Below are 18,574 nucleotides of genomic sequence, written 5' to 3' on the forward strand. Positions count from 1 at the left end.
GGAGGTGGGAGGGGAGGGGGAAGGCGGGACCGGGAGTGAGGGCGAGGGGCGGGGCCGGAGCGCGCCCTGCGGTGTCCCGAGCCCTGGGCGCTGTCCTGCGTGTCCCTACGGGTCTGGTGTGATCGCCGGGCTCCTGCTCCGCCATGCTCCTGCTGCTGGGGTTGTGTTTGGCGCTGACCCTCTGCGCGGGGTCGCAGGAAGAGGAGCCCAGCTGGGTTGACACTTCGGAGCAAGTAAGTTGGAGAGCCACTGTTCCTTCCCTCCTCCTCCCTGGGCCGCGTGGCTTCTGGCAAACTCCCTTTGCTCTGGTCCTGGTAACGAGGAAGGGAGGCATCAGCCCTGTCCTTTCATATCGTTCCTTTTCCAGCCTTATGCTCGAGAGTTGAGAGTTCCCGTAGGTCGCCTGCGGGTGACTCTGCATTGTCCGCGGTACCTGCCCTGTGCCCCGAGGTTTCCTGCAGAACTGGGTCTAGTACTTCAGAGTCTTGCAGAACCAAGTTTTCTTCCTGGCTTCTGTTACCTGCGCAGATTGCTGCCAGTCGTTCATTTCAATAGCCCCTGCCTCCAATAATTTTCAGCATTTCCCTACCATGCATGTATGGGGTGGTTTGCTGTTACTGCTGTTCCTCATTCATCCTGGGGGGAAAGGACAGTCTGGGGAAAGTTCCATACTCCTGGAAGCCCTAGCTTTTCCCATCTGAAAACAGGGAGAACCTTCCCATTCAGTTGCCAGTGCTGTAGCACAGCAGGGCCAGCAACAAGAACCAAGGGCTTTCAGTTCCTCCACTCATTTTCAGCACATTTGCCAGGGTGTGAGTTTTAACCGCACAGCTGAATAAAACTTGCACATATGAAATCTTACCACAACGCCTGATGACTAGGAAAGCTCTTTGAAAAGTATAAAGCAGGTTCACACACTATCATTGTAAAAACCTCATACACATAAATGGCTGTCATGATAAGACAGGGCTGTTTATACAGTCATCATTTAAGTAATATTTAAATTGCTGAGCTTAAAGCACATTTTCTCCTGATGGGAGGGAGATAATAAGTAGGCATACTTTCTTGCCCCTTTCCCAGACTCTTGTTTTGAGAGCGCATCTGGAAATCGGAATCTGCCCCAACAGCAGATGGCTATTTTCATGCCGACTCTGTCTTATCAACGTGCTTATCTGTAAAAGGGAGTGATGCTAATTCTCTCTTGGGGTTGTTGGGGTTGTTAGGAGGAATAACCAGTAAGAACCTCAGAAGGCTTTGAGGTGGTATAGAAAAATGCAGGCTTTGGATCCAGAGAGGCAGGCTGGTCTCCACTCTGCCACTTACTGTTGCATGGCCTAGGCTAAGGCTAACGTTTTGATCTGGAACCTTCCTTCCCTTTTTGACCAGAGTAGGGAATACAACTCCTTTTTTTTTTTTTTTTTTTTTGAGAGGTTTTTGCTACAGGGCGCGTGTGCTCGCCAGACAGACAGAGAGAGACATAGAGACAGAAAGCGAGAAATCACCCCCCACGGGGGATGGTCATGCCACAATCTCTTCTCCTCTATTCTCCTCTCAGGATCTTGGGCATACACACACATGCGCCCAGCGTGAGTTTTAAGCCACCGGGTCCGGGATGCGAACCGCAGTCGACCACATGGGAGTCCAGCGACATAGCCATTACGCTAACTGCTGGTTCCCGGGAATACAACTCCTTTTGAGCATAGTAAGAATTCAGCTAGTTTGTGTTAGGAACCTGGTAGACAGGGGGGACTTGGTAAATGATAGATGTTTTGGTAAGTGGTTAACAGTGTGGCCTTGGTGCCAGGCTGTTGGAGTTAAGAGATCTGATTCTGTCACTTACCATCTCATTACCCTGAGCAAGTTAGCAAGTTACTTAGTGTCTAAATTTCTTTTCCTGTTAATAGTGGGAAAATATAGCGCTGTGGGATTGAGTGAGTTAATAGTACACCTTCAGTGCTTAAAACAGTGTTGGCACTTACTGTTAGCCCTGGCTATTGACTTGTGCAGCTGCAGTGCTGAGAGAAGGAATTTAGGGTAAAGATCTTGAAACTTTTTTGGAGGGGTGGAGGGAGGAGAGTGTGGGAAGGACTGAAACAAAGATTGTGTTTATAAACTAGGAGGACCAAGTAAAGCTCCAATATCTACAAGACCGAGTAGTCTTAACACTCTTTAACTTGCCTTCATAGAAAAACATGGGTTTAGCCTGATTTAGTGATTTTGTGCTGTCTTCAACCCATAATAGTGTTTATCTCTCTTTTTTTTTTTTTTTTAGATAAGTTTTTGCTATAGGGCATGTGTGCTCACCGGAAAGAGAGACAGAGAGACAGAAAGCAAGAAATCAACCCCCGTAGGGGGTGGCCACACTGTAATCCTTTCTCCTCCATTTTCCTCTCCGGATCTTGGGCACACCCCACACATGCCCAGCATGAGTCGTGAGTTTAAGTTGCCTGGTCCAGGACTCGAACTACATTTAACTACGTGGGAGTCCAGCGATGTAACCATTACACCATCTGGTGATCCCAATGTTTGTTTATCTTGTACATGACAGGAACAAAATCCACTTCAAGGTATAAAGTTCTGTAAAAATCTGCCATTTTACCTTTCATCTCTACTCTTTTTCTTAATTGTGTGCATGTGACAGAGGTTATAAGAGCACCAGCTTCAGCACCAGACTGTCTGGGTTCAAATCCATACTTGCACTTATTGGAGTCTTGCTGAATGTCTGTGAACCTCTATCACTGAATGAAAATGATGAGATTACTTAATTGAAAATATTTTGAAGAGTGGATATATTGATATACTTCAGTCTTAGAATAGAACCTGTGTGGGACCAGCAGGTGGCGTGATGGTTAAGGGGTTGGACACTTCCACGTGGCCGACCTTGGTTGGAGTCCCAGACCTAGTAGGATGCTTTCTCACTTTCCCTCTCTCTCTGGTCAAATTAAAATAAATGAATGAATAAATAAAGTTAAATAAACAATTTAAATAAAATAAAATAAATAAAATTTGGTTCCTACTCTATATAATAAAAATCAATTATGAAAAAGAATAGAACCTGTGAATTTAGTTAACACTCTATTCTTAATAACTTTAAAAATTATTAATTTAATTTTATTTATCATTATTATTCATTTTTAATTTACTACAGAACACGTGTGCTCACCAGAGACAGACAGACAGACCGAGAGAGAGAGGGAAAGTGATGCTCTATACTTAATAACTTTAAAAATTATTAATTTAATTTTATTTATCATTATTATTCATTTTTAATTTACTACAGAACACGTGTGCTCGCCAGAGACAGACAGACAGACCAAGAGAGAGAGAGGGAAAGTGAGAAAGCAACCCACTAGGTCTGGGACTCTAATTGCAGTCAGCCATGTGGGAGTCCAGCACCTTAAACCACACCACCTGTTGGCCCCTCTATTCTCAATAATTAAGGACTTTAAAGTTATATTTTAACTTAAACTTTTAAATATAATGAAGCAAGTGCATTCACTCAAATTTTAATGTAATTGAATATGCATATTAACTTGCATTACAATTCTTATCATTTACCTTTAATTGAAAATATACAGATAACACCTTAAACTCAAGTTCTTCTACTCTTCACTCTCCATCCCACCTGTAAACAGTATTACCCGTAGTGGACTGAACATTAAAAGCAGTGGTTTCAGCCTTTGGTGGGCCAAAGTCACTCAGGGTATTCATTGAACACTCCTGAGTTTCAGTCTCATGAATTTAGAACCACTAGATTTAGGGTGGGGTCCAGATGATTCTGATGCAGGTGATCCATGGGTCATACTTTTTGTAATGCTGCTTTTTTTTTTTTTTGAGAGGTTTTTGCTATAGGGCATGTGCACTCACCAGACAGACAGAGAGAGACAGAGAGACAGAAAGCGAGAAATCACCCTCCAGGGAGGATGGCCACACTGCAATCCCTTCTCCTCCTTTCTCCTCTCAGGATCTTGGGCATGCACACACATGCACCTGGCATAAGTTTAAGCCACCGGGTCTGGACTCGAACCATGGTTGACTACGTGGGAGTCCAGCGACATAGCCATTATGCTAACTGCTGGTCCCCGTAATGCTGCTTTAAAAGGATCTTCATGGAAATTAATATTAAAAAGAAACTCTCTTCCTTAAAATCAGTCTACTGACTTACTTGCTTTTAAGTTTTAAATTTATACAATTTCTTTAAATAAGGTTAATGTTGTATTCCTATTATAGGTAGAGCTTCCCTAAAATCTGAAATCTTAAATGCTCCAAAATTGGAAGCATTCTGAGTGTTTGACATGATGTCATGAGTGTAACATTCCACACCTGAGCTCCTGTGACAATTTGTAGTCAAAATACTACAATACAGAATAGTGTATGACATTTCTTTCAGGCTATATGTATGAAGGGTATATGAGACATAAATGAATTTCATGTTTCAACTTGCCGGTCCCCTAGATAATCTCACTATATATATGTATGATATATTTGCATATACATATGAAGCCGGTTACTTCTCTATCCTCACACACTGGCCCCCGGGTTCTCACAAGGTAAGGGGAAAACAAACAAAGAGTGTTAGGGATTTCTAACTAAAACAACAATGATGACATTGGTGCTATTCCCACGTCCAGTCCTCACTGACGCCAGGAATCTCTGTACCAGGAAATGTTGATGCTAGATCATTCTGAGTTTAGACTTGGACTGAAGTATAGCCATAGTGATGCCTTGGGATATCAGATAGTCATCTCAAAACACATAACTTCAGTCAGTCATACACACACACACATATCAAAAATCCCCCCAAAAATCTGAAATCTGAAACTCTTCTGGTACCAAGCATTTTGGATAGGGGCTACTGAACCTGTATAATAAAAGCAGTTTTAAATGTAAAAAAGAATAACAACCACCCGTTATTGAGTGTCCATAATGTTCCAGAGAGTTTTCTAGGAGCTTTATATAAAAGCTCTTTACATTTCGGAGATGGGAGTTCGGATCATAAAAACTATAAATTTTCAACTCGTCAAAAAATAAATTCAGTAGAAGACTTTACAAGCTGCAGACCCTCGGTAATATCTCCCTATATGCATGGGTGTGATTGTTGAAGTGGAATTGAAGAGCTGAATGGGGAAGGAGAATGCGGTGGGAGAAATTCCAGAGATTTGCTCACTCTTAAGCTAGCCATCTCGCTTTCTTCAGGGCAGACGGGCAGGGTGGGGGAGTCCTGAGAACCGTGTGATGAGTTGTATGTGCCTTCTGATCTTAATTAGCACTTTCTCCAAAGTCTTGGATTCTCAAATTAAAGCTTCTTGTGCTGTCAAATTGCAGTCGGGAGCTGCAGCATTGTTTCAAAGGAACAGCAGGGTTGATTTAAGAAGAGGGAGTCTTAGAAGGAAGACCTGAACTTTTTTGATGGGGTGGGATGTCTTGAAGCACTCATTATTTTCTTGCAAGCAAGGTCCATTACTTGATTTTTCACAGGTAAAGGAAAGACTGCACTCTGTGGTAGAAATGGAAAGATTTGAGGATATAATGGTAGAAAGAATGACTGTACATACCAGAGACTGTAGGAGGCCTGTGGAGAGCAGAGGGTGGCTGGGAGGGGCTCGGGAAGAAACGCGTAGTAGATATAAGACTATAAAACTTTCTGATGGAAATAATGTGTATGGTAATATCCTTGATTTGATTTTCATATACTGTTGGGCTGTCAGAAAAGTCACGATGTATTTTTCTGTTTTTCTTTGCAAAAATGAGCATGGCTTTTCTAACAGCTGAATACATGTATGTTCTGAAAAACCATATTGTGTGTGCTAGATAGAGATGTACAACAATTAAATGTAAATAAGAAATAAAAAGGAAAAAAAGGGAAAGAAAGAAGGAAACTTACTAAGGTCAGTTGCTTCTTAAAATTTTTAATCTGTTTGGAAATCGTTTGGAATATTAGCCCAACTATCAAGTTTCTTCTTCTATTGCTGAAGTTAAGGTACCCATATTGCAGATGGATAAGAACTGAGCAACTTGCAGCAATAGTCCTTCAAAGGAAGAAAAATCTTGTGCAGATAATACAGAATGACTCAAATGGGACTACTCCCAGGGTGACTGTCCTCAGCCAGGCCGATAAATGGCATCTCAAATGACTTCCCAATGTCTAGCCCATGGTTTCGGTCCAGGCCCTATAGCAGATCTTTGAGGTAGTGACCCCTTAGTCACTTAGTCTTAGAATTTCAGAGCACCCTCAGGAGAATGGGGGCCGATGGTACAGAAATCTCTTATACAGATTCCTCTAAGAAAACATAACCTCCGTCAGTTGAAGGTGTTTGGCTGAAACTAGTCAGTTACTTCTTTGTCCCCATCCCCATGCCCAAGTTCTTATGAGGTAATGAGAAAACAGTCAAATGATTAAAAAAAAAAAAAGATCAGGAATTTGTAACTAAAACAACGATGACAATGGCGCCATTCCCACTTCCAATCCTAACAGGCACTAGGAGTCTGTGTACACCAGGAAGTTTTGATTCTGGGTCAATCTGAGTTTAAACTTGGACTGAAGTGTAGCCATAGCAATCCCCTGAGATGCTGGTTGTCCGAAAAATGAAAAACCAACTTCTCTTGCTTTTCTTAAAGTTTGCTTATTTTCTTGGAAAACCTATTTTACAAAGGAAAAAAACTTCAAAGAAAATACTTTAGATCAGAGAACTTAATACCTGAGAAGGGATGGGCTGTTTTTTTTTTTTTTTTTGAACAGAGTGATTCTCAACCTTTTTCATGTTTTAGGGAGGGAAAGACCCGAGATGAACCTTCAGACGTGGCAAAGAACTTGCCCAGAATCCTTACTTTCTTTGATGGTCTTGTGTACATTCTACCTCATTTTAGAAGTCTGAAATCAGCATCCTCCTAGGAATTACTTGGTTCTTATTTGGAGTCAGGGTGGTTATCAGCCTAAAACCTGTACTTTCTTTTCGTGTTTGTTTCAATAGGAAGCTCTATCATGACATATAATCACAATTTATAATTCTCTCTCTTTCTCTCTACATACACATGAATGTGTGTGTGTGTGTGTATAAATATATATAGGGTTGTCGGAGAAGTCATAACACATTTTTGCATAGAAAAACACATCATGACTTTTCCAACAACTCCATATTTGGCAGATGAGGAGAGGATGGGGTTAAAACAATTTCTATTGTACTTCAAATTTTAAAATGAAATCATACTATCTTTTTTCTACCATGGAAGTAAGCTATGCCAACTTGTCAAAACCTCAGGTTGTGCAGAAAAGTTTAAATGAAAAGATTTCAACCACCTAAAAGTAACAGCTATTGGCATCTTGGCACATATTTTACACATAAGAACACTTAGGTTTACAAAGATAGGATCCTGTTAAGCATAGTGTTTTGTTACCTAATTTAACTTCTTAAAAATTAAATCAATAGGGGCCAGCAGATGGCATAATGGTTATATCTCTGGACTCCCACATAGTTGACTGTGGTTCGAGTGCTGGACCTGGTGGCTTAAAACTCAAGCCAGGTTGAGAGACCAGCAGTTGGGGTCATGGCTATGTCACTGGACTCCCATGTAATTGACTGCAGTTCGAGTCCCAGATCCAGTGGCTTAAACTCATGCTGGGCGCATGTGCATGTGTACCCAAGATCCCAAGAGGAGAATGAAAGAGAAGGGATTGTGGCATGACCATTACCCCTGGCGGGTGGGGGTGGGGGGTGATTTCTCGCTTTCTGTCTTTCTCTCCCTCTCTGTCTTTCTCGTGAGCGCACACGCCCTATAGCAAAAAACCTCTCAAAAAGAAAAAACAAACAAACAAACAAAAAAACCCCACAAAACTCAGGCCAAGTACATGTGTGTGTATGCCCAAAATCCCAAGAGGAGAATACAGGAGAAGGGATTGTGGCATAGTCATTCCCCGGGGGGTGATTTCTCAATTTCTGCCTGTCTTTCTCTCTGGCTAGTGCATACACCCTATAGCAAAATCTCTCTTAAAAAAAAAAAAAAGGTTATCAATATATTGCAGCAATAACAGTTTATGCTTCTATTATTTAAGTGGAGATTTGCCCTGAATAATGTTCAACAACCACCTAAGACTTAAATTTGTCCAAACAGGTTTGTTAATTATTATTTTTTAAAGAATTATTTTATTTAACTTTATTTATTTTTTAATTTCACCAGAGATGGAGAGAGAGAGAGAGAGAGAGAGAGAGAGAGAGAAAGAGAGATAGTAGGGTTTCAGGTGTAGGATTTGTACAGAGAGAAAGTGAGAAAGTAGGCTGCCAGGTCTAGGACTTGAACTGCAGTTGGCCATGGGGGAGTCCAGTGCCTTTAACCACCATGCCACCTGCTGGCCCCAAGGCTGGTTAATTATAATGTGAAATTTTTAAAAGATGATTTTATCACTGCTTTTCTTCATGTGGAAAAGTATAACAAGTCATCAAGAAAAAGAAATGCAGGTAGGTTTGGTTTTGCTTCCAGAGTTTCCTGGAGTTTTCAGAATAAGGCTAAATACCATTACTCACATACTAGACATAATTGCAAAGAACTCAATTTGAAGTCCAAAATAACGTGAAATAGAATATAAATATTTTACTTGTCTCTTTTTTCCTTGTCATTTCATGTGTACTCTTTTAATAGATTTAAGAACACTTAGGTGACCAACCTCCTGGGTTAAGAATCAATAAAATCTAAGAAGGATAAATTCTAATTTTGGCCTGGAAACAAACAAATAGAAAGTAAAAATTGTTTTTCAGGATGGATAGTCCTTTAGGTGAAATTGAACCTAGTTCAACCCCCTTATATAACTCATTGAATAATGATCTCACAATCATATTTCCTGTCTCTTCTCGTTTTCTAGGTTGGACTCAGGGTCCCCAGGCAACTCAGGCTGTTGCAAAGGCTGGTATGTATATTCATGGTGTCATACAAAAGTCAGTTCCCTTCACTTTCCTATTTATTTTCAACCCAGTCCCTGCTTTACTTGCAGATCCTTCAAAGCTTTTAAAGTTGCTTGTAGAAGAATTCCAGTATGAAACAGCATAGCAGATAAAGTGTAGCTGATTCATATTTTCTTTCATCAAATTTTCTTTCTAGAAAGACTAGGTTATTTCAGTAGGACTATGATGACAAGCATGGCATTTCAAAGACCTTCTTTTAAAAAAAAACCCCTCTCAATATAACCTTTATTTATTTTAAAAATAATATCCTTACCCAGGAAATGAAGGCTTTGTTGTGAAGTACAAAACAAAAACGACCGGAGAATTCACGTCTGTAGATTAAAGTGGCAACTGATGAGAGTTGGGCAAGGCTCTCAGAGCATGTAGATTGCTAAGAGATTGGAACGTGAACAAATATTCAGAAATGCTAAGAGCTTATTTGAAATGATCTCAGTTCATCCTTCTTATCATGTATGCAGTGAAATATCAAAATGTGAGGACACACCTGTTGGCTCTGGTGAGGCATCATACAAGCCTTCCCTACATCTGGCTGGTGTTTGAGTTGATTTAGATTTCTTAGTACCGATGACTTAGTCACTGCCATCTTTGTTTGGACTGTTTCTCCTTCCCATTTTCCCCCCTAACCCTCTCAATCCTGCCTTTCCATACTCCAAATTTGTTAGCCTAGTATTCACTCTTTCATATTTTTCTCTATGTTCACATACTCACAGAAACACATATGTGTGCATAAACATGTCAAGAATTGTAGTACACCTGAGAATTCACTCTGCTTTCAAGCTAATAAATTGGTTACCATTCCATGGATATTGCAGAAAACAGGAAACTCTTGGGTCAGAGACAAAGAATGATTAGCTAGTCACAGTAACAGTAGTCAGAGCATCAGTATTTGTGCTGTTCCTTGATACTGGCTTCCATATGGTCATACAAGAGCCAACTGACACCTGCAGATGCAGTCGGCTGTATTACATGACAGAGACCCAAAGCTTAGGATAAGGAACACTGGGGAATGTAAGGAATAAGGAACACTAAGCTTGCATGACCATTGCCCTCAAAGGGAGATCATTCTTTATTATTCTGGACATTAAGTGACTTGCCTTCTGGAGGGAGCCACCACCTACCTATCTTCCAAGGCTTTTCAGTACACAAATATCCTTGAAAATGTAGTTTAGATCAAAGGCAGCTAATGTGACTTCTCTCAAAATGTGCAGAAATATCGAAGACTCACTAGAGAATAGTCTCCTGACAATACTTATGTACACATATTATTTAATTCAACAAATATTTTTTAAGTGCCTGCTACCTGCCCAGAACCATTCCAGGCATTGGGGATACAGCAATCACAAAACCAACACTATCCAGTCTTTCATATAGCTTAAATTCTAAAGAGGGAAGAGATAGACAAAGAAAATAAATCAATTATATTAGTAATCATGAAGATGTTCAGTGCCTCTGAGGAAAATAGGACAGCAGTAGAACATGAGAGGACTTTGCATACATGTGCACATATGAGATTTGCACTCATTGCCTTGAAATGACTGGATCAGGTAATAACAGGAAGTGTTTACTGAGTGTGTACTGTATGCCAGGCATTGTTCTAAGTACTTAATGTGTCATAACTCAATTACTTTTATACTTCTTCGAGGCATTTTACAGATAATAAAACTGAAGTTTTGAGAGACTGAGCAACTTTTCCAAGATTACACAGTGAGTGAAGGGTGGTAGAGCTAGGGTTTGATTCCCAGTGGTGCAGCTTCTGAGTCCATGGTCTTTGTAAACTAAATGTCTTCTCAGTTTTATGTGTTCTCTATTCTTTATTCTTTCTTTCTTTCCTTTTTAGAGAGAGATTTTTTGCAATAGGGCATGTGTGCTCACTGGAAAGACAGAGAAACAGAAAGTGATAAATCACCCTCCAGGGGGGATGGTCACATTGCAATCCCTTCTCTACTCTCCTCTTGGGATTTTGGGCATGCATGCACACACACCCAGCATGAGTTTTAAGCTACCAAGTCCGGGATTCAGACTGCAGTCAACTACATGGGAGTCCAGTGACATAACCATTACACCATCTACTGGCCCCTATTCATGATTTTTTTAATCAGTAACAGCTTTTCTGGCATAGCTCTCCCGACCCTTTGTAATTGCCATCGTAATTGTTGAGGGTACATGCATGTACTGAGTGAGAGAGAAAGTACCCTCCAGTGGTGTGTGGTCACCCTGAAATAATTTGTCTTCCATTTTTCCATCTGGACAGGAACTCAATTACATGTGTCCAGCATGTATTTTAGGCCTTCAGGGCCAGGATTTGAACTGTAGTCTACCGTGTGGGATCTGGCTCCCCACGCACAATGTTCAACCACTGCCTTTGTGACCAACTCAGCTCTACTTACTTCTTAAAATGGTAATCCAGATTCCATATTGTTAGGACATCAAAAATTATTGAGCATTCTGCTACTAAAGAACTTCAATTTGTTTTCATCGTTTTGTTCCTATAAACAATGCAACATGAAACCTTTTTGTTTATTCTATTATGTAGATGCTTTTAATTCTATGGATTAGATTTTTCAGTAGGAGAGTTATTGATTCAAAGTGCATATATATTTGAAATTTTTAAAAATAATTATTTATTTAACTTTATTTATTTATTTAAATTTGGCCAGAGAGGAACAGAGAGTGAGAGAGAGAATGAGAGAGAGAAAGTGAGAATGTAAGAAAGCAAGCCACCAGGTGCAGGACTTGAACCACAGTTAGCCATGTGGAAATCCAGTGCCCTCAACCACCATGTCACCTGCCGGCTCCTACATTTTAAATTTTGATAGATTTTTGTCAGATTACTTTTGAGTACTATTACTCTTTTAAAATGATCTATTTAAAGGTATTTATTTATTATTATTATTTAATTTTCTATGAGGCACACACACTCACCAGAGGGAAATAGAAAGAGGGAGAGAGGCACAGAGAAAAAGATAGAGCAAGAAAGCAAGCCACCAGGTCCAGGACTCGAACCATGATTAGCCACGTGGGAGTTCAGTGCCTTAGCCACCATGCCACCTGCTGGCCCCAAATGCTAATACTTTTAATGTATTATCTATATTAATTTTACTTCTTTCAACAATGAATATGTACAGTTTTGCTGGCAATTGATATAATTATTCTTTTCTATATGCTAGTTTGTTAGATATATAGCAATAGCTCATTGTTCCTTTAATTTGTGTTTCCCTGACTACTTACGGATTTGGACATTTAAAAATATATTTGTTACTTGTGAAGAATAATTCCTTTAATAATTGCTTTCCTTAGGTCCTTTGCCCATCTTTCTGTTGTGTTTTTTTTTATCCTTCTAATTGTCAATTTGTCAGAGATGGTTGTATGCTGTAGATAATCTCTGTTTTCTGAACTGGAAGGTCCCTCGCCCCAATCTGTCATTTGTCTATTCATTTTGTTTGTGGTATATTTGCCACATAAAAAGTTTAAGTTTCTAAACAATAAATAAGTTTATCTGCTCCTTTATAGCTTGTCCATTTTTATTCTTGCTTATAAAGATTTTCTTGACCTCAACTTAGATCTTTACGAAGTTTCTTAGATTTATTTAGAAACCAGTTGTAATTTTAAAAGTCTTTTATATGTATTACAACTTTAAAAAAATGATTTTAAGTGATGCAAGGTCTTGCCATTCATGATCCTCCTGTCCTCTCAGCTGGTACTACAGGCAGGTGCCATCATGCTCGGCTCTGATTTTTTTTGGAGAGGTTTTTTTTCGCTATAGGGCGCGTGCACTCGCCAGACAGACAGAGACGTAGAGACAGAAAGCGAGAAATCACCCCCGCAGAGGGGATGGTCACGCCGCAATCCCTTCTCCTCCATTCTCCTCTCGGGATCTTGGGCACGCACGCACACGTGCCTGGCGTGAGTTTCAAGCCACCAGGTCTGGGACGTGAACCGCGGTCGCCTACGTGGGAGTCCAGCGACATAGCCATTACGCTAACTACTGGTTCCCTTGCTCGGCTCTTTTTTAGACAGTTTTGCCATGTTGCCTGGGCCAGTCTTGAGCTAGGGATCGTTCTGCCTCGGCCTCCCAAGTTCTGGGGTTGCGAGCACACTCCACAATGCCTGGTCTTCCATGTGGCCCCAGCCTATGGAGCAGAAGCATCTTAGCAGCATGTGGAGCTGCAGATGGGACTGTATTTCAATTTTTAACATGAACTTTATTTATCCATCTAACCAATACCAGAATGATCTTTCCAGCAGTAGGCCTGGTGCATCACTCTTCTGCTCAAATGTCTTCAACGACTTCACAAACCTGTGGAATAAATTCTAAGGACATAAGGCCTTGCATGGTCTGGCTAACGCCTGCCTCTGGAGCCTCAGTTCACTCGACGGGTTTCCTTATTTCCTCTGCCCTAGTCACCTCACACTAACTGTAGTTCTCTGAATGTTCTGTACTTTCATTAACAAATAGGATATGGATGGCAACAGTTGTGCTCCCCGACCATTGCCAGGACCACAGGGATTTATCTGATTTTATTCTGAATTCTTAAGATACCCTTTTCAAGGAGTTCCCTCACATCACACTTATAAAACATTTACATTTTGAAAAGCAGGAGTGGGACCAGTAGATGGTGTAATGGTTATGTCACTGGACTCACACATAGTCAACCATGGTTCTAGTCCCAGACCCAGTGGCTTAAAACTCAATGCTGGGCATGTGTGAGTGTGTGCCCAAAATCCTGAGAGGAGAATTGAGAAGGGATTGCAGTTCAAGTCCCAGACCTGGCAGCTTGCTTTCTCACTTACCCTATCTCTCTCTGGTCAAATTAAAATAAATAAATAAACAAACAAACAAATAAATAAATAAATGGAATTAAATAAACAAATAATTCTTAAAAAAAAAATAGAAGTAAAGCCTGATGGTACAGTCAGTAGCAAACTGAACTGTAATGCTACAAGTCATGTAACTGATCCCCTGTCAGCTTTAGGCTGATCATGCCGGGTCAGTGTGTGTGTGTGTGTACACGCATGTGCACCCAGAATCCTAATGAGCTGGAGGGCTGGGGATAAAGGATCTGGCATGACAAGATCCTGGAGCAGTGCTTTTCTCTCTCCACCCCCTCCATTTCTCTCTGTCTCACTTGTGTATGCACACATGTGGTCTCTATCACGAATAAAACAAACAAAATTTTAAAAAGAATAGAGAAAATAAGATACTATGGTCAATAGAGCAGAAAGCAAGGTTCTGAGCACCATTATCTCGCTGGAATTTAATTCTCTATGTGTCTATCTCCTTATCCCCAATTCCAACATCATGGCACATTCTTTTCAAGGGAGTGTATAGAATGTTTTTTTTCCCTCCATAAAGGTAATAACTGTGTTTTATGTTTCTTCTCCTCTAAATTTAACGAAATGTCACTATATAGAATGTATTGCCACAAATGGCAATTCAGAGCTGGCAACTTCTGCAAATAGATGGTAAAATTATTTCTACAAGGTGGTAAATACAGTATTCAGGGACGTGCTCTTGTCTTCTACTTTGTGAAATAACTCTATATTTACTGTTCTTTTTTTTTTTTTTGGAGACGTTCTTTTGCTATAGGGCGCATGCACTCGCCAGACAGACAGAGAGAGACAGAAAGTGAGAAATCACCCCCCAGGGGGGATGGTCACGCCACAATCCCTTCTCCTCCATTCTCCTCTCGGGATCTTGGGCACGCACGCACACACGCCCGGCGTGAGTTTTAAGCCACCGGGTCTGGGACGCGAACCGTGGTCGACTACGTGGGAGTCCAGCGACATAGCAATTACGCTAACTGCTGGTTCCCTACTGTTCTTCTTATAAAAGGAGAGGCATTAAGATTTAGTAAAGATCAGGGGCTGGCAGGTTGCCTGGTGGTTAAAGGTGCTGAACTCCCACATCACCAACGGTGATTTGAGACCTGGATCTGGCGGCTTTCTTTCCCAATTTTCTCTCTCTCTCTCTCTCTCTCTCTCTCTCTCTGTCCCTCTCTGGTCAAATTCAAACGAATAAATAAATAAAGTTAAATAAAAAAGAATTCTTTAAAAATAAAAAGATTTAGTAAGGATCTTTGGGCCTGGCGTTAGTCACCTGTCCTGCTCCAGCCTTCTCATCTGTGAAACGAGGAAAGGTAGGGTGAGTAGTTTTCTATGGCTCTTTTCCACTTCCCCAGTGATTTCTTCTAATGGTCACTAAAGACCCAGCCATGTTAGCATGCACTGGCAGGCTGGCAGGTGCAGCTTTGGGCAGGCTGAGGCCACCAGGTAAGCTGGTTCGATGCTCAGCCCACACTAAAAGCTGACTAGGCAATGCATGCCTGTATATCCAGCTACTTGGGAGCCTGAGGCAGGAGGATCAGGACATAATGAGACCCTGTCAAAGGCAAAACAAACAATATTTCTGTTAATGAAATCATTGTTACTAAAGAATTGTTAGACCAGAATAAAACAGCAAGAGGTTAAACTTCGAGGAAGAGGTGCTGAGGCCTGGGTAGTGGCAATTCCGTCCCACACGTTCCTTAGTTACATTTCCAGATGGCATCTTGGGTAATTCAGGACATCCTCTGGGTGGCTTGATTTTAAGTGACTCACATGAGTCATACAAAAACCTTTGGTCCCTGGAGTAGTTAATTAAGACACTCCCTGCCTCACACTACTTTTCCATCTGTTTTGCCTTTGTAGGAAAAAATAATGAGGAACTTATGTTATGTCACAGGAAGAGTTTTTTTTTTTCTTTGGGTCCCCTGTTTTCCAGTTGACATCCCCCAATGAGCTTATTATTAAACTATAAATATGGAAAGCATGTTGGATTTTTAAGAACAGCGTGCTAGGAAAAATTGAGCCAGCTGGTTTATATCCTTCCTTTTATGACGAATTTTTATGAACCTTTGCTGTTCAAAGTTCTGTGCTTGTTTTTTAGTGTCGTTTCCTGACTCTTTTCCCTACCTGTCCTATATCCTTCTTACAGTGTGCTCTCCTTTCGAATTAAACTGGTCTATTCATTGTTCTAGGATGTGCTGTGGTTCATTTCTACTTCGATGTCTTTGGTGTTCTTAGACTTAGACTTTTTTTTTGTTTTGTTTTCTTCTACCACATTCAAGCTCTACATCTGTTTTAAAATCTTTTCTTATTTTTATGGCCCTCATTGATTTATCTTTCTTTTGAACTCTGGAAAGTCTTATAGCTAAGGTCTTACCATATCCATCTATAGAGCTATATATACCCCTCTGTGTGTGTGTATGTGTATGTGTGTGTGTATGTATGTGTGTGTACATTCCTCCCCCCTTTTCCTGTGTTGCTTTATATATTTTGAACTTTCTTCCCCATCTGACTGTAAATGCCTTAAGAGAAGAAACCATGCGTAATATTTCTTCCCAAACATTCATAGAATTTAGTCTATAGTGATGCTGAGTAATAATTCCTTTTTTAGACATATGTATTTTCTTTAATTGTTCAAGATTCAAAAAATTGAATTTGATTTCATAAAAGTTTTTTTTTTTTTAGTTTGTCTCCATTCTGAACTCTGTATTAAAAAAAGAACTAGTCATGATTCCTGTTCTTTTTATGTTTATAGTCTTATAGGAAGAGGAGTAAGGGAGGAGTATCTGGAGCTATTATTGACTTGTTCATAATTGGTTCTAATAGATTCTAGATGGAGAGTGCTGTAATAGAAGGGCAAGGGTATATGGTGTGTAAGTAACCACAGACTCCTGGAAAAATAGTAAGTGGGCAGAAGCAGAAACCAAAATATTTTCTTAAAACTTTTCTCAGCCCATCTCTTGGGCCCATAACCTATGTTTCATTTCCTTGATGTAATATTGTGGAAAATTCTGTTGCATCCATAATCTTAATTTAAGGCCTAGGAAGATAATAAAATATTTAATATTTTGTTAAATGTTTTCTAGCCTTTACATTTTAAATTCAGTGAAATTATTTTTTACCTTGTAAATAAGAAGAAGTCAACGTGACATTAAAAGTAGTCTCAAATGTACCAAGTAAAGTTTTTCAATTATTTCAAATACAGTACTGGACAAGAACTATCTATTGAAGGAGCTAGAGTTTACTTGAAATGCTACATAGCTAGAGCTATAAACGTCTGTTTATCTAAGATGAAAACTTAATAAGTTTTCACTTCTCAGCACTCTACTTTTATGTAAAAGAGTTAAGTGATAAGTTGAGAAGATGAATTTTGGAAAATGTCAGAATCTGACTAGAGTGCAGATAGATTCAGCTTAATATCCTCTCTTCAGTGTTTGCAATTTAATGGATGATAACTGAGGCTCACAAGTAACTTGAATCAGCAATCAGCAACAAAGACTGACTTATATTTAGTATACCTTTGGGGTTCTGTATTTTATTGCTTATCTAACAGTTATCACTGTGAAAAGCTCTGAACACCTAGGCTGCCTTTGGAATCCTTTTATGAAAGAGATAGGAAGGGAAGTCAGGGGCTTTTGACCGCCATCTTGGATTTTTCCACCTCTTCCCTGTGTGACCTGGTAAAATCATACATGACATTAGCCTAGGAGATTGGATCAGTTAATGAGGAGATTGGATTTGAAAGTCTCTTTTTCATCATATTTTGTTTTTCCTTTTCTTTCAAACATTTATTTATTTATTGTGATTTTTCAAGCTACCAGGTCTGGGACTTGAACTGTGGGCGACCATGTGGGAATCCATTGCCTCAACCATGCCCCCTGCTGGCCCCATATTTTGTTTTTATAATTTATATTGTACCCTCTTCCAGAAGAATTTCAAAGGCATTTTTAATAGGCAGTCTCATTTATAAAACATAACAAAATAAAATATGTAAAGGCTAGAAACAGTATAGAATTTGAAATAACTAATAAAATGACTAAGTCCACTCAAAAACAACTCATACTAAAGAAGGGTTTCAAACTCAGTGTCTACAGAGATTAAGTAAGTGTTCATTTCAGATTCCTGCATAAAAGTATTCAACAAAACTCAGTGACTGAAAGCAACAACCATTTTGTTTCACTAGGGGACTTCAAAGAGTTTATGGAAAAATGGAATCAAAGTACGTTTATTTTAGTCCAAAAATTTTTGAAATCCATGCTCGTGTTTTTTGTTTGTTTGTTTGTTTTTATAATACACATCTCTTTTGAACTTTTTGAAGACTCCCCTCCTGGTATTTTTGCAAAGCAGAAATTTGGGCAGAAGTCAGCAGATTCTTCTGGCCAATAATGTCAATGGGGAACACTCAGTAGTATCCAGCTGGCAGACAGGCTGACTTTGAGAGGTCAATACAACTTCAGTCACATGCTGGCTCCTTGGCAAGAGTGGTTGAAGCTAGGCTCAGTGGCTACTGCAACACCTGAATATGCCTTTCCAGTAGAACCATCTCAGGGTGACTGGACATCTTACATGATAACTCAAGACCTCCAGAGAGCATCTTCTGAGAGATTGGGATAGAAGCTGTGAGGCTTCCTGTGATTTAGCCGTTAAGCTTCAGCTCAACGGCCTAGATTCAAGGGGAAATAAATCAAACTCCATCTTTAAATCAGATAAGAAGCTTAACATCTGTGACCATTAAAAAATTAAAAAAATTTTTTTATTGTCATATAGCACATATATCATAGTTACTATCTTAGCTC

At 39.9% G+C, this 18,574-nt stretch overlaps 1 protein-coding gene across 2 annotated transcripts in view; it reads left to right on the forward strand.

Annotated features, from left to right (window-relative positions):
• The first annotated feature begins 82 nt into the window (after positions 1-82).
• ITIH5 (inter-alpha-trypsin inhibitor heavy chain 5) overlaps positions 83-18,574 on the forward strand; it is a 105,000-nt gene continuing 86,508 nt past the window's right edge. For both annotated transcript variants that reach the window (XM_006150046.3, XM_006150047.3), the window contains exons 1-2: positions 83-233; positions 8,855-8,899. In XM_006150046.3, coding sequence (XP_006150108.1) covers positions 144-233; positions 8,855-8,899 — 135 coding nt within the window. In that variant the 5' untranslated portion in view covers positions 83-143. The remainder of the gene's footprint in view (positions 234-8,854; positions 8,900-18,574) is intronic.

The sequence above is a fragment of the Tupaia chinensis genome, unplaced genomic scaffold, assembly GCF_000334495.1.
Source record: "Tupaia chinensis unplaced genomic scaffold, TupChi_1.0 Scaffold000275_1, whole genome shotgun sequence".
In the NCBI taxonomy this organism is placed as follows: Eukaryota; Metazoa; Chordata; class Mammalia; order Scandentia; family Tupaiidae; genus Tupaia; species Tupaia belangeri.